The 15835-nt window shown below is 45.8% G+C and overlaps 1 protein-coding gene across 1 annotated transcript in view; it reads left to right on the top strand.

Moving 5' to 3' along the window:
- The window catches only part of LOC311128440 (PH domain leucine-rich repeat-containing protein phosphatase 2-like), a 44950-nt gene that overhangs the window by 4913 nt on the left and 24202 nt on the right, over nucleotides 1-15835 (top strand). Inside the window, exons 2-3 of the mRNA XM_084160584.1 lie at nucleotides 630-910; nucleotides 5467-5600. Coding sequence (XP_084016710.1) covers nucleotides 630-910; nucleotides 5467-5600 — 415 coding nt within the window. The remainder of the gene's footprint in view (nucleotides 1-629; nucleotides 911-5466; nucleotides 5601-15835) is intronic.

Raw genomic sequence — 15835 nt, 5'->3', positions numbered from 1 at the left:
GCGTCTTTGGAGCTGTCGTCTGAAGAGATGCTGCTCGGGACCCTGCTGTCTCCTCTGTTGCGTGTGTGTGTGCTGTGGTGCAGTGGGGATGCCAGCAGCTGCCTGCCTGTGCCGAGGGGATGCACGGCATTGTGGGAGGATGACTTCATCAGTGTCTGACTAATGACCTGATGCCTGGCCCACCCGTCTCAAAAACCAGGTTCCAATTCACACAGCACCGTCCTGGCCGTTCTTTCCTTGTGTAAATATTTGTTCCGAGCTTCTCCAGATTTGAAAACAAGGCCAGTGATTCTGACACAGGCCGGACATGTCATTCTGGGTTGGGCTCCCAGATTTAGCAAGGACCCTGTTTTAAGGTCACTAACGCACATGAGCGGTTTGCAGGTAATCTGATTTGAACTTTCACAGTTTTGCCAACCTGACAAATTTACTCAATTGAATTTGTCCTATGGATGTGTTGGAACATGATGCAGCTTGAAATATCCTTGATTCAGAGCAAAGCCGCTGCAAGACAAGTTATCATTAACTACTGTAGAAGACGGTGTAAAGTTCTCTTCTCTTACAGGCCCAATACATTTACAGTGTATCTGTGGTGTCAGTCTTTTCATCTAATGTTTCTGTTTCTCCAGCGGAACATGAAGAGGAATGGGAGCAGAGGCTGTGTTACCAGGAAGAACCGCTTTGGATCGCGGGAGCGGGACTGGCTGAAGGGGGACGCCCAGCGGGGCTGTGTGTGTCTGTATGGGGGGACAGTAGACCCCCAGCCCCCAGCCTCGGGCCCACAGGCCTCCTCCACCCCCCAGGCAGACCTGCGGCTGGTGCTATGCTCCACCACTACCACGGTGGAGGAGCTGTGTGCCCAGAGAGAAGTAGAGGGACTGTACCTGCAGCTCCATGGAGACCTGCTCAGGTAATACTCACCTCTCCCACTGACACGCACGTCTAATACCACAGTGTTGTGTTCACAACTCTTGACTATGTTAGAAAAATGGCAGTCTCATAGTGTCATTGGTTCTATTTATTGCTAGACAGTGTGTTAAATTCCAATTATAAATAATCCCATTTATGTTCAATATCATATCTTGGTGCTTTACTCACCTAATCTCAAAGCTGCATCAGTCTCAAAGCTGCATCAGTCTCAAACCTTTTCATACTGTTTTAGTTACCTCATTCTGGCACTGCTGATTCCTCCATTCTATTTTTACACATTGGGTCAGGTTTGTACTCTGTTTTCTTGAGTTCTTATGAGAACTCTGCTGCTTGCGTAGAACAGGAGCAGGCTCATAGATCTAGACTTTGACTGACCTATGTGGCCTACAATTCAGCACGTTTCAGTGGCCGTGTCCAAAATCTGGCTTGCCTACTACTTACTTAAACTGTGTACTAATCGTACTACATACTATTTAGAATGTACTGTTTAGTAAAAAACGAATGCAGTAAGCAACAAATATCAGCATACTAGGCTCATCCTACTGAGAATGCGTAATCTAATGCGCAATTGCATTGATTACCGCCATTCGTTCATTTTGATAGAGCACGTCCCCCTTACCTGATTATCAGCTGTTGTCAAACACATATGAGTCTCGAAAGACAAATCTCTTCCGCAACGCAGCGAATTCTACTAGATGAAAAGCCAAAATGAGTATGTCATCCTGGCATTTAAAGCATACAACATTTTTGAAAATGCACATACTATAAAACTTTATTTTTTCGCATTCCCAAACTGCGTACTATTTAGAACGCAGTACAGGCATTCGGACACGGCCGGTGACTTGACAGCTGTTTATGACAGCAGTTTTCCAGAATAACTCCTCTGTAGCTTGAGTGATCCTCTGTAGCTCAGCTGGTAGAGCACGGCGCTTGTAACGCCAAGGTAGTGGGTTCGATCCCCGGGACCACCCATACACAAAATGTATGCACGCATGACTGTAAGTCGCTTTGGATAAAAGCGTCTGCTAAATGGCATATTATGTTATTATGTTATGATGCCTCTGACACAGGCTATAATCTGGTCACACCCACTTGCTCTTTATTTGGTCAGGCCAGGCAAGGGAATGCTTTTTACTCCCTTTTGGTTAAACGCTCAGCACAGCATGATGCACTAAATGGGTCACGTGGGTCAGTGTTGTGCGGAAGAAAGATTGCATCTAACATGACTGAGATTTGTAGTGAATTACACACCTTGCTGCAGGATGCTCTTTACATCCCCCCTATGGTATTGATTTACCCAGCTGGAGCCCTCTACCACGGTGAATTACATTTCTACATTCTATTAACACAGCTGGATATGCACTGGCAGTTTAGCACTATGCAGGTAAAGTAATTTTCTGAAAAGACTGGATCAGCACGGGCATCTCTCTCTCTTTCTTATTTGAGCCTGAAAGCCTCTCAGGTTTGGTTCTGTAACCACCTAGGCTTCTCCTCTCTCCCCTTAAGGGAACTCTGATCAAAGTCATTTCACATACAGGTGGTACAATGTCCGATTCATCTCTGTAGTGCCATGTTGTCTCCTCCCACACCCCTGTTGTATATCTGTGCTGCCTGGTGGAGGTGTCAACACTGAGTAATTTCATGTACGTGCTGATTTTAGTAATAGTGTTTGTTGTATTCTTGTTGTTACAATTTCAAGGCCCATAGTTAGAGATTCTCAAGTACTTTTGTATACTTTTTAGTAGTTCTGGAAGTAGCGCTCACAAGCCAAAATTGGTCCCTGAAAATATGCAGATATGTGCACAACGTCATTGCTCTCTCGCTCTGCTGTGTGTGGATCTTGCTAGCTGTCACTCAAATGGCGAGGGACTTAAGCTTATTGGCTGGAACTCTAATTGCTAAGGGGCTGGCCCACATGGGGGAAAATGGCGCTGCACAGCTTCCAGTAAACCGTTGCTTTCAAACTAGGGATTTTGTAGCGAATTGAGGTAAAACAGTAATTCTGCTCATAGATTATGCCTGTATGAACTACACATTGACACATCTAGCGCAAAGCGGGAGGTTTAAAATATACATACTTTGCCAAAGTTCTGGATAATGTCTTTAAGAGGTCACCCACATAAAATGAAGGGAAAGTATCTAGCCACCCAAATGAAGGAAAGGAGATTAAGCGACTGTAGATTTAAGAGCTCGTGGCCGCAAGGGGAACGGATTTGTGAATAAATGTACATGCTCTCAGAGCATGTGTGTTAGTGTGAATGGTCTACAGGCAGTCCTATAAAGACAGTCATCCCTCCGAGCCTGCCAGGGATCTGTCTAAATCCTGTGTGAGGTGCTGGGGCCACAACTGTGTGTGACCAGCAGACATGATCCTGACTGTTAGACCCCGCTGGGCTGACACAGGGAGTGTGGCCTTGGGCATGGGCAGAGAAACGCCACAGCAACCACCAGATGCTGTGTCACCTCACCATCACCCTGGCTGTGGCTGGAAACTAGTCACTTCTGGCTTAGCATCATGGTAACCCTAAGCTACAGTACATAGAGGACCTGCGCTGGGAGTTAGCTATCACGTGCGTACCGACTAGGGTGGGGCTCTTTTTTAGAATTTATGGAGCGAGGTGGGGAGGAGAGAGCCAATGATTACTTCTTCTAGAGTGGTAATGCGTTAGAATAAGCAACACAATCACACACTGTATGCCGTTAAGAGCTGTTAAATCTGAGGCTTATTGATTTACACCATATTATGAATTCTATTGGGCAAAGCTGGGGCTTCCATAGACAGTGGGTCATTGTGAAAAATACCCTCACAGATGTTATTGAGTGCATAGAGTCTTCACATCTCTGAAGCTGGAGACTCTTATCTCCCTCAATAACTTTAAGCATCAGTTGTCAGAGCACCTTACCGATCACTGCATCTGAAATTAGCCCACCCAACTACCTCATCCCTATATTGTTATTTATTTTGCTCTTTTGCACCCCAGTATCTCTATTTGCACATAATCTCTTGCACATCTAGCATTCCAGTGTTAATACTATTGTAATTATTTTGCACTATAGCCTATTTATTGCCTTACCTCCATAACTTGCTACATTTGCACACACTGTATATATATTTTCTGTTGTATTTTTGACTTTATGTTTTTTACCCCATATGTAACTCTGTGTTGTTTTTATTGCACTGCTTTGCTTTATCTTGGCCAGGTCGCAGTTGTAAATGAGAACCTGTTCTCAACTTGCTTACCTGGTTAAATAAAGGTGAAATAAAAAAACAGTGGTTCTGGCTGTAGTGTCTTCACAGTGGTTCTGGCTGTAGTGTCTTCACAGTGGTTCTGGCTGTAGTGTCTTCACAGTGGTTCTGGCTGTAGTGTCTTCACAGTGGTTCTGGCTGTAGTGTCTTCACAGTGGTTCTGGCTGTAGTGTCTTCACAGTGGTTCTGGCTGTAGTGTCTTCACAGTGGTTCTGGCTGTAGTGTCTTCACAGTGGTTCTGGCTGTAGTGTCTTCACAGTGGTTCTGGCTGTAGTGTCTTCACAGTGGTTCTGGCTGTAGTGTCTTCACAGTGGTTCTGGCTGTAGTGTCTTCACAGTGGTTCTGGCTGTAGTGTCTTCACAGTGGTTCTGGCTGTAGTGTCTTCACAGTGGTTCTGGCTGTAGTGTCTTCACAGTGGTTCTGTAGCAGATATCCTTGGTGTGTTCACTTGGGGATCGGAGGTGTTGTGTTGAAGGCGTGCCAGTGACCGACTGGGGGTCACAGATTGCAGGCTCAGCAGACCTCCTGTTTGATAGCAGCATGAGAGGCCCTTAACAGGATTAGCCATGGAATGAACTGATTTCATTAGGGCTCACACAGGGAACGGATTAAAAGAAAGGGGTGCCATCACCATACCATTCAGACGCATTATTCAGATGAGAGTTCATGTTGGTCATCAGCAGGTGCTTGATATGATTAATGATGTTCTTCCTCCATTTCTGACTTTGAACTTTGGAACTGATACCTGTGTGGAGATTGACATCCGGCACAGAGTCAGACTCTGTAAATGTTTTGATAGAGGAGCCTCGTCAATTCCCCAAGTCTGAAAGTGAAACACCCGTGTCCAGCTCTGCTGATTGGCGTGACAGATGTCCTCTGGACCTTACCTGTCATAACACAGGGAATGAAGGATTGGAATGTCTCTGCTTGCGTGTGAGTGTGTGTGCTTGCATGCATGCAAATCTGTAGCTCAATTGGTAGAGCATTGCACTTGTAACGCCAGGGTAGTGGGTTCGATCCCCTGGACCACCCATACGTAAAAAAAAATGTATGCACACATGACTGTAAGTCGCTTTGGATAAAAGCGTCTGCTAAATGGCATATTATTTATTTATTTATTTATTTTATTATTTAAATGGTTGATGAACTATGCCCCTTTGGTTGGATTCCAAGCGTGGAGGCAAAGATGCACAAATTAATTATACGTGTAGAGGAGAATCTGTGTGTCTGTTAAGGGTATTGACTGTGATTGGCATAAACCCTGACAGTTTCTATTTCTGTCCCTGTAGGAGGCTGGACCCCTCTGAGCGCCCTCTCCAAATGGTGTATGACTACCTTGCTGCTATAGGCTACCAGGACCCTCTGCGAGTGCAGAGAGAGGCGGCCAACTCGGACCTCAGCTGCATGATCCGCTTCTACAGTGGTGAGTAGTGACCCAAGGGGCCTGTCTACGGCCATCTGCAGGCCATGATAGGCTCTCTTTCACTGGGCTCTGGCTGGGCTCAGCCTGCTCTGCTGGAACCAGGCCTGGAGCCCTGTCAATGGACCTGGCTCTGCTGCTGATGGAGCAGTCCAAACTGTCAGCTTCTGGGTCCATAGTGTGTGTGTGTGTGTGTGTGTGTGTTTGTGTTTATGACAGCGTGTGTGTGTGTGTGTGTGTGTGTGTGTGTGTGTGTGTGTGTGTGTGTGTGTGTGTGTGTGTGTGTGTGTGTGTGTGTGTATGTGTCTCTCTTTCCACTACTTCCCTGGGTGCAGGGCTGTTAGCACTACCCTGACTTAATGAAGTAGGCTTCACTCACTTGGATTGGGGTTTATTTTTGCGTAATTTTTTAATGCATATTCTGTTTGTTTGTGCAGGAGCCAAGCAGCCTGGGCTTATTGTACTTTAGCTTTCATACCGGCAGCAAAACACACCTCCTCTGACCGCGCTGGCGGATCTGTCTGTCAGATTGTGGAGCACCCAGCTAGTCTAACTCAAACAGTTTAGTACTTTAAGAGGAGTCAGGCTTGCTAATAATGTCTGACAAGGGGCTGGTTTATCAGGGCTGGAGTAGTAAACTACGAAGCAAGCTAGATCTACTCAGGGTTTTCTAAAGCTAGCCAGCCTCAGTTAGCTTCCCATTCCACCTGAGGCTTCATCTGTAGTATGACCGTGGATATTGCTCGTCCGCCTGCCACTAACTCTAGCAGGCTTGTAACTGCGCGTGCATGTCGCACACCAAACTCTTCATTGAGACAATGCTGAAACATGGGCAAGTCAGTGGCACATTTTAATTAGTGCCGAAATCAAAATGAAAGAAAAGTTATCTTGCAAATTCAGCAGGCTATGGTGTGAAATAGACTTTTAGAAGAGCCGTCTTTATTTTATTACTTTGGTGTGGTTATCAATGCACAAGCACATTTTCCCCCACTCCTATTGATAAAATAATTGTATTGGGTCATACAAAAGTTTTACTGTGCGTGAAGTTTCAAATGCATTTGTCATTACTGAATGTGTAATGTGATAGCTATTTTGACAACTATTATTTTAACACACAACACATTTGATTAATAAAATATTTAATCAGTTGTCTTCCTCAAATGAACTGGATGATGACGCAATTTTTGCGAGAGGGAAGGAATCTGCTTTCGTTGATCCTGAACTCGTGGCTCAGACACTTCATTCAGGATCAATGTAGTTAGCCCTGAGTTAGCCTGCCCCGGTGCAGGTTAGATCTTAAGGATTTGTTGCCATAGAAATTTACCTGGCTAAAAGGTGAGCTACATTCGTGCTACCAGTTATCCCAAGTTGAATTTAAGAGTTGACCAAAGTTACCTCGTTAACTCCTCAAACTACATTCGTAGTATAGGGCTGAGGTGACGTCTGTTTCCATTGTTTGAACAAGGTTGTATTGTGGTTTGGGTTGGTACTAGTTCAATCCCACTTCCTCAAGATGAGGGCCCATGAGTGGCAGCTTTCTCCTCTGGGAAGGGGTTCAGGCCTGTAAGGGATGTGTGTCAGACGCAACCCTGGGCGTGGCGTGGGTAACCTTCATTACTCAGAGGCCAGGACGCATCCCAAACAGCCATACATCAGGGCTGCGTGGCCCCTGACTGACCATCCCTCATCCCTCTTCCATGGGCCTGGCGCAGGTTAGCGTTTTTTGTAATGAATCTTGTTCTGTAGCCAGCTCTGCAGTGGTCAGTAGCTGGCACAGCCACAAAGTAATAAAATCTGATTTTAAACCTAACCTTAACCACACTGCTAACCTTAATGCCTAACCCAAACCATAAATGAATTGTTACAATATAGCTAATTTTGGATTTGCAGCTGGCCTATCTAAGGGGAAATTGCTCAGTTTGGCCTCCAGTACAAGACTCATGACAATAAACGTCACCCTGCGGCCTTGGCTGGCGGAGTCTGCGCTCTGTCACAGCCCCACCAGTGATTAACTGCCTCTGCGTCACTGATGTATGGCACCAGATACAGGATGGATATGGCACGCTGGTTCATTTTTACACACTGGTCCCCCTAGGGGGAAGGGGAGATGTATTTACAATGGTGTGATGTGTCCATACCATACAGTCACACTCTCTCACACACACCTTGAGTCTCACACTCCTCTCTGTTTGTGATCCTGTCTGGTAGTGGCAGGTCTAATGATCCTCCTATCAGTCCTGATAGGCTTTGCTGTAAGGGGAAGAGGAGCGGGGACCTGATGTTCTGTAATGCCTCTCCTATTAATATCCAGGCTGGTGCTGAGACTGGCTGGGCCTAGCACTGTGCAGCACTGTGCTGTGTTGCTGAGTCAGTGTCACTGTGCCTGACTGGCTGTGGCCACGCCCGTGCTGTGTTGGAGAGACAGTGAGAATGAAAGAGGGAGAGAATGAAAACAAGAGAGAACTAGAGCGAGACCGAGCGAGAGGGGAAGAAAGCGTGACCACAATCTCTGGCCGGCATAGCTTTCACATGCAAACGTGGTGAAAGAGCTCCTCCCCTTCCACTGACTGCACATGCTCAGACATTCACAACACAGCCTCGCGATACCTGCCAGAGAAATCCTACTGAACATACTCAGGCTGTTTCAGTGCATATACTCTTCATGTACTGTCACTATGTACTATAATACACTAAAACTATAGTTAAAAAGTGTATGTGCCTTTTTGTATTGAGAATAAAGCATGCCCCTCTTGTCTGTCTGGTTGATATTCTCAGTGCTGTAGCTCTGTTTGTCTTGCTGTCAGCTCTCCAGCACATTGCAGGCCTCATTCTCAGTCACAGTGCGTAGGCTACAGTGGGAACAGAACCGCGCTGGTCTCTCCGCTGCTCGGCCCAGTCCTGTGAGAGCTGGCTGTGCTGTGGTGTTAGTGAGCAGAGCAGGCCTGTGGCCCGGAGGCTGGCCAAGCCCTGGGAGAGATTGCCCTCACCTTTATTAGCTGCTTGTGGGGAAACACTGGCACCCTGGCATCCTAACTAGGCTAGCAGGGTGGCTGGATTGGATCAGATGAGGACTCTCATACAGTACTATGGTGAAATGTCTCCACTCATACAGCCATGGGGTAACAGAAGTCTCTCCACCCACACATCTAAGGGGTTGTTAAAGAGCTCTCCACCCACACAGTGATGATGAAATAGATGGCCTGTGTTAGTTGGAGAACTCCATAACAACCCTGTGTTAGTTGGAGAACTCCATAACAACCCTGTGTTGTACGTAGCTCCTTCTCAGATGCCTGGCAGCCGTTGTCAGGGGTAACCTAACCTCCTGATTGAGGGGATCTCTGCTGCAGCTGTAAACAGTACAGCCATCACAGGAAGGGTTTGTCAATATTTTCACACTTAATGAAGTCTTTGTAAACCCTTTCTAAGGCCTGCATAAAGGTTTCACAAATCATTTATATAAATATGTCATTCTATATAAAGGGTGGAATAAGGGTGTTCAGTTGACACATGACAAAGCACCTCTTATCACCCTTCAATAGTAAGCCTTATGTGTAATAAAGTGTGTTGCTATTAAAGTGTGACCATGAATACTGCATTCACTGTGCTGTGTGTTGGTGTACATACCTGTGCAAGGGCTGCACTGTGCGCACGTTTATAAAATGTGTTGGTATTCACACTGCAGGGGTGTTGAAGTTTTTTTTATTTCTTCCTTCTCTGTTTCTATGTCAGAGAGGTGTTGATAAGGTAACATTGTGTGAGTTATTAAAATACACAAGGCTCTATTTGTACAGGAAACTAATCCCCCCCCCCCGAACCACAGCCCTGTTGCCCACTCACAGCAGCCTGCTGTGGCACTGAGATGAAAACAAACATGGAGGGGGGAGTAAACATGAATAAATGCTGACTTAATAAATCACTCTCTATGAAAAACAGCACTCCAGAGACCTGGGGGGGCGTACAGCTGCAGCTATGAGGGGGCATGTGAGTCCTGGCGCTGGTCCACTGGGCCTGGCTTCACCTCGGCCGGTCCGGACCTGGTTCTGCTGCGGAGCTATGGAGCTCACATCCAGCCTGGGAGCCTTAGTGTCTCAGAGCGGAGGGGAGTTAATCATATTAGGGCTGACCAGGTTTAGTCAACTAATGAGTTATTGATCTGCCAGGATCTTATCAGAAAATACCAAGGAAAACTAAGTTAACGACTTGGAGGCCCTAAGCTGCGCTGACAGGGGCCAGAGGAAGCCGTAGGGGTCCAGCAGCCAGGCCATGGAGAGCCCAGTGGGCTGCTGCTCACACAGGGGTCTGATGGGCCCCTATTACAGACTGGCCCATCTGTAATGGTCAGTGCCTGGAGGGACAGGCCAGCAGAGAGCAGACGGAGTGGGATTACAGTACACTACTTCCCGGTCTCGCTGACTGATGAACTGTATAACAGAGGGAGGGAGAGGAGGAGGGGGTAAGAGAGGGATGGCAAGACCAGGGGGAGAGGAAGAGTGCTCCTACTCCTGAGAGACATGACCCCCCCGCTGAGCAGCATCTCTGCATCTCTCTACCTTCTCTTCTCAATATTATATGCAGATCCTAGATGTGAGTCAGCAATCCACTGCTAGAGATTTTCCAGTGTCAGACACTGGCTCCTCAGCCTTGAGTCACGCAATGTCTGTGGCCTAAAGGGCTGGGTGACTCGGAGGTGGAGGGGATCCTGCAAGTTTATATTTGGTCGATTTCAATGCAATCTTTATTGGGAAATCACCCTTCATCCTATTGCTAAACCACCGAGGGATGGGGAAGATGTGCATATCGGAAAGATGCTAGCTGGACTTTCTACCTTCCCAATGTTCAGTATCCAGTAAACACTGCCACTGTCCCATAGTTCTGTCCTGTCTAAGTTGTCTGCATTATTCTGCTGAAGCAGTTTGACACTTTATTTGATTTCCCTAGTATGGAAGCAAGCTTAAGGACTTTATAAATTGCATTTCTCACAGTAAGAATAGGTCACGGAGGGGGCCTGCGCGGCTCTGATTTGATGTTATTGCCAAAAATGGCCTGCTGTTCTGATCCTGGGCTGCAGTAAGCCTGTGTTTCAGCCTCTACTGGCCCCCTACTGCAAGCCAGCCTAATCTATGCAATATTCTTCTAGTTCTCCCTGTTGGAGACAGAACATCAAGGCAGTTGTTCAGTCTGTGGATGGACGGACGGGGCTGTCTAGAGTCATGTCTGGCCGACAGCTGAAACATGGTCTGGTTTGGGGGATTCTCAGGTGCTGATACTCCATAGGGGAAGTTGATGTACAAGTGTTGGGTCTATAGAAGGCATTTGGCCTATTGCCACCTCCTTTGACTCTCTCTCTCGCTCACTCGGTCTCTCTCTGTGTCTCTGTACGGTAGTTTTAATGCCACAGGGGACACAGTTTGACCTGCCTCACTCCCCTGCCCATCTGGTGACTGTTAAAGTAAGACTTGACCACTGTCGCCAAGACTCCCGTCAACAGGAGGCAGGGACATTAGAGCTGAGGGACAGAGGACGAGTGTGAGGGGGGTTCACCCAGGATATGCACTGTGATCTGTCACTTGTCACTCTGTCCCTGTGGCTTGGCAGTGTCTGAGCAGCGGAAGTGGGACTTGGTTTAGTGATTAGGCATGCCCTCTCTCTGCCCCTGCTGCTGAGGACTCCCACCCTGCTGCTATTGGAACTGCTGCTGGAGTCTAGCCTGAGCGAGAGAACTGAGAGAGAAAGAACAGGGAGGGAGAGAGCGAGGGAGAGGAAAGAGAGAAATAGAGAGAGGGAGCGAGAACAGAGTTGTACAGCATCTGCCTCTCTGCCAGATCTGTACACATTTTATGACCAATGAGATTGGTCCATATCATAAATCACAGTGGTGTGGGATTGGCTGACTCCTGCTCAGGGGTGAAGAGGTAATATACACTCCCCTACATATTTATTTGGACAGTGAAGCTAAAACCTTTTAATTTGGCTCTCTACTCCAGCATTTTGGATTTGAGATCAAATGTTTCATATGAGACGACAGAACAGAATGTCACCTTTTTATTTGAGGTTATTTTCATACATGCCTGTTTTACTGTTTAGAAATTAAAGCATTTTATGTATCTAGTCCCCCCATTTGAAGGTGTATTTGGACAAGTAGTCAAAAGTGTAATATTTGGTCCCATATTCCTAGCACGCAATGACTACATCAAGCTTGTGACTCTACAACCATGTTGGATGTATTTGCAGTTTGTCTTGGTTGCGTTTCAGATTATCTTGTGCCCAATATAAATGGTAAATAATGTAGTGTGTCACTTCTATTATAAATAAGAATAAAATGTTTCTAAACACTTCTACATTAATGTGGATGCTACCATGATTACAGATAATCATGAATGAATCGTGAATAATGATGAGTGAGAAGGTTACAGGCATAAATATCATACCCCTTAAAAATGCTAACCTCCCCTGTTAATGGTAATGGTGAGAGGTTAGCATATCTTGGGGGTATGATCTTTGTGCCTTTGTAACTTTCTCACTCATCATTATTAACGATTCATTCATGATTATCTGTAATCATTGTGGCATCCACATTAATGTAAAAGTGTTTAGAAACATATGTTATTCTTATTTACAATAAAAGTGACTCCAAAATGACATAATACATTATCTACCATTAATTTATATTGGGAACAACATAATCTGAAACGCAATCAAAACAAACTGCAAATGCATCCAACAAGATTGTAGTGTCTCTAGCATGATGTAGTCATTGCGTGCTAGGAATATGGGACCAAATACTAAACGTGCATTTTTCCAAATACTTATGACGCTTTCAAATGAGGGGACTAGATACATAAAGTGCTTTCATTTCTAAGCAGTAAAACAGATAACCTCAAATAAAAGGTAACATTCTGTACTGTCGCCTCAGATGAAAAATGTGATCTCAAATCCAAAATGCTGGAGTATAGAGCCAAACTAAAAGTTGTAGCTTCAATGTCCAAATAAATATGCAGGGGAGTGTGGATGGTGCAGATGTACCAGGCTGGAGCAGACTTTGATTCCAAGGTCTCATCGTTTCCCTGGCAACTCTGACATGGTGGGAAAGCATGCATGTTTGTTTTGGGTGCAGCAGTTTGCCGTGAATGGTTGAGACTTGTTTTCTTTGTGATTGAATGAGAGAGTGATTGTCAGAAAGTGTTATTGTTGTGTTAGGAGAGGAAGTTGAAGTGTCTGTTCTCGCTGTCTGGGCACACTGCAAACATTAGTGGGGTTGTCTTTCATTAAAGAATGAATAAGGATTCTTAAATGAGCATGTGTATGTTTTGTGAACATTTCAGGTCTGTTGGCTGGCTGTTTGAGCTGTGCTGTCTGCTGTAAATTGTTGTATATTAAAGCCTAATGCAACAGGAAAAAAGTTGTGTGCCTTTCTCAGATGGGTGGTAATTGCATACCATTGGTGATGAGGCCACGAATCAGAGATACAGTGAATGTCATTAGCCTATATTATCAATTATAAACTGGGTGGTTCGAGCTTTGAATGCTGATTGGCTGACAGCCGTGGAATACCACGGGTATGACAAAACATGTATTTTTACTGCTCTAATTAAATTGGTAACCAGTTTATAATAGCAATAAGGCACCTCGGGGGTTTGTGATATATGGCCAATATGTTGTGTTGTGCCTAAGAACAGCCCTTAGCCGTGGTATATTGGCCATATACCACACCCCCTCGGGCCTTATTGCTTAAGTATGATCTTGTATTCCCCGTCATTCTGATAGCATGAGATGATAATGATAGTACATACTTGCCAACACCCTGTAGCAATGCAACAGTATAGGCTGTGGGTATTTACACACAACCATGCTACAGTTAATGGGTATGACATTTTTTCATGGCCAGAGCAGGGAGAGCAGAGCACAGCTCAGTGTCTCTATGCGTTCAATTATTTCAGCGTGATGCTGCTCTGTGCAGAGGCCCGCTCCTCAGATTTTGTGTCGAGCGTCCAGGGGGATGTCCAATTTAGAAACGCTTGTTGACATCCTGCGTGATAGTCAGAAGATCTCTAAGTAGATTTGATTTGAAGGGCTTTTTAGGGCTACACTTTGTTTAAAATAGCCCAAGGAGTACTGTATTGTCCTTGAGCTACATTCTGCTGCCGTCTCTGAAAATGCAACCAAACCCCCAAATATTGAGTGACTTTCTCTTTCCTCATATTGCTGTAGAAAACGCTAACTCTATTTAGAAGCGGCGTTTTCAGTCTGTCCCTCTGGCTCCATTGTGGAGAGAGGGCTTATCACTGTAGTGTTTTTGGGGGTTGTTCCAGCTCTGGTCATCACTGTGCGCTAGCTACAAACAAAATATCAACCATTCCCTCTTTCTCACAACCCACTGCACCAGTGTCAACACTATTTCTAATAATGAAGCAGTGTTTGTGTGATGTTGGAGGTGAGACTGCGCAGTGGGACTGAGATTGTATTGGCGTGTGTGTTCTTGGATCATTTCACAGAGAGGTGTAGAGAACAGGGAGGTGATTATTAGGTGTTTTATTCAGTTGGAAGGCGAGATGTGAAAGTGAGAAAGAAACTTGTGGGGGGAGGGGGGGCTGGTAAGCAGCAGTGCATTGGGGGATGAGTGTGTGGATGAGGGAGGAATGTGGCTGTTTGTAGTGGATTTGCTGTGGTGCCAGTGGGAGAGTGCGTCCTGTCTGCCTGTGTCTATTCTTGGCTGTATGTGGATCCCCTACAGGGCTACAAGGCTCTGTCTTTGACAGGTCAGCCTCCTTCACCTTCACTGACACAGACACATAGAGGACAGGGCAATGATGCAGCTCTCCCCCTCTCTCTCTCTCCCTCTTTCCCTCTCTATTGCTCTTCCCCTCTCCCTTTCCTTCTAAGGCTGGTTCTCCCTGGCTGCCCTTGGCCCCTAGGGCCTTTGTGCTGGAGTTGAGGCACTCTGGTCCTTTTCTCTCTGACAGAGGGGAAGCCCTGGGATCAGACACCACTATTGATCCCCCAGCCAGCGCCAGCGGCACAGTCAGCTGTCAGAGGCCATTGTCTTGTTCATTATGGGTTTTCCAGACAGCACAAAGACAAGCAGCCTGACGATTCGTTTTGATCCTTAGACGTGAAGGAGAAGACAGAAAAGGGCAGAGAGAGCGAGGACGTGTCTGCCTGCCTCTGGGAGTTTGAGACAAGGAGGTGCTATTATGGAAAACGCAGACCTTGTTATTTCAAGGGAAATTGAAAACAGAGGAGAAAAAAGTTGTGTGCCCTTTGTGCTTATTTGACCAGCCTTTAACCTAAGTGTACTTGAGGCCTGGCAGAGCAAAGGGAGGGAGGGAGGCCTGCTGTTTGTCCTTCAGCAGCAACATACTCAGGCTGCAACACTAGCCTCACCTCCCTGCTACATAATTAGATTGAAAGAGGGTTTAATGTGACAAAAGCCTGACTGATGCATTCATCAATCTGACTGATGCATCTGGGTTAGAGCATTTCTGAGAACAATCGCAAAGTCGTGTGTGTGTTAATGAAAAGGGGAGACTGATCAAACGCTAGAGACACCTTGAGTTGGGCCAATGAATGCTCACCTGTATCACCTGGTGTTTTGATCAAGCTTGTCAGCAGCCCAGTGATCTCTGATCAGATGTTAGAGGGATTGACACTCACACACCTGTCATCTCTACCATGGATGAAGACATAGATTATAAAGCCTTCAAACTGCCTTTTAGATTCCATCTAGCGAATAAATGGGTTTTGATACGTTATTACAGTTTGTCATATCAGATGTTCGGCATGCTCTAGAGATCTCAGCTAAGGTCTATCAGGAGGATAATGAGACTATATGCTGGGCTGATCTGCTGACATAAGAACACTTCCAGGAAGAGATGTGCTATTCATTGACTAATGCATAGGTGACATCATCGTGACCTGTTTATCAGTTTGACTTCATGTTCTGGCAGCGTCTAGCCCTCTCCTTGTCTTTGTCTCTTGAAAGCACAACCCCCTTGAGAACATATGGTATTAATTAACTTAATGTATTGTTTGTGTACAGGGTGTGGTGGGGGAGTGGTTGGGATGTATGTGCTCTGTGTGGAGTACAGTGAGGGGAAAAAAGTATTTGATCCCCTGCTGATTTTGTACGTTTTCCCACTGACAAAGACATGATCAGTCTAATTTTAATGGTAGGTTTATTTGAACAGTGAGAGACAGAATAACAACAAAAAAAATCCAGAAAAATGCATGTTATAAATTGA

The sequence above is a fragment of the Coregonus lavaretus genome, assembly GCF_964263955.1.
Source record: "Coregonus lavaretus genome assembly, chromosome: 4".
Taxonomy (NCBI): domain Eukaryota; kingdom Metazoa; phylum Chordata; class Actinopteri; order Salmoniformes; family Salmonidae; genus Coregonus; species Coregonus lavaretus.
Note: the sequence above shows the minus strand (reverse complement) of the source record. Positions and strands in the feature narration are given on the sequence as shown.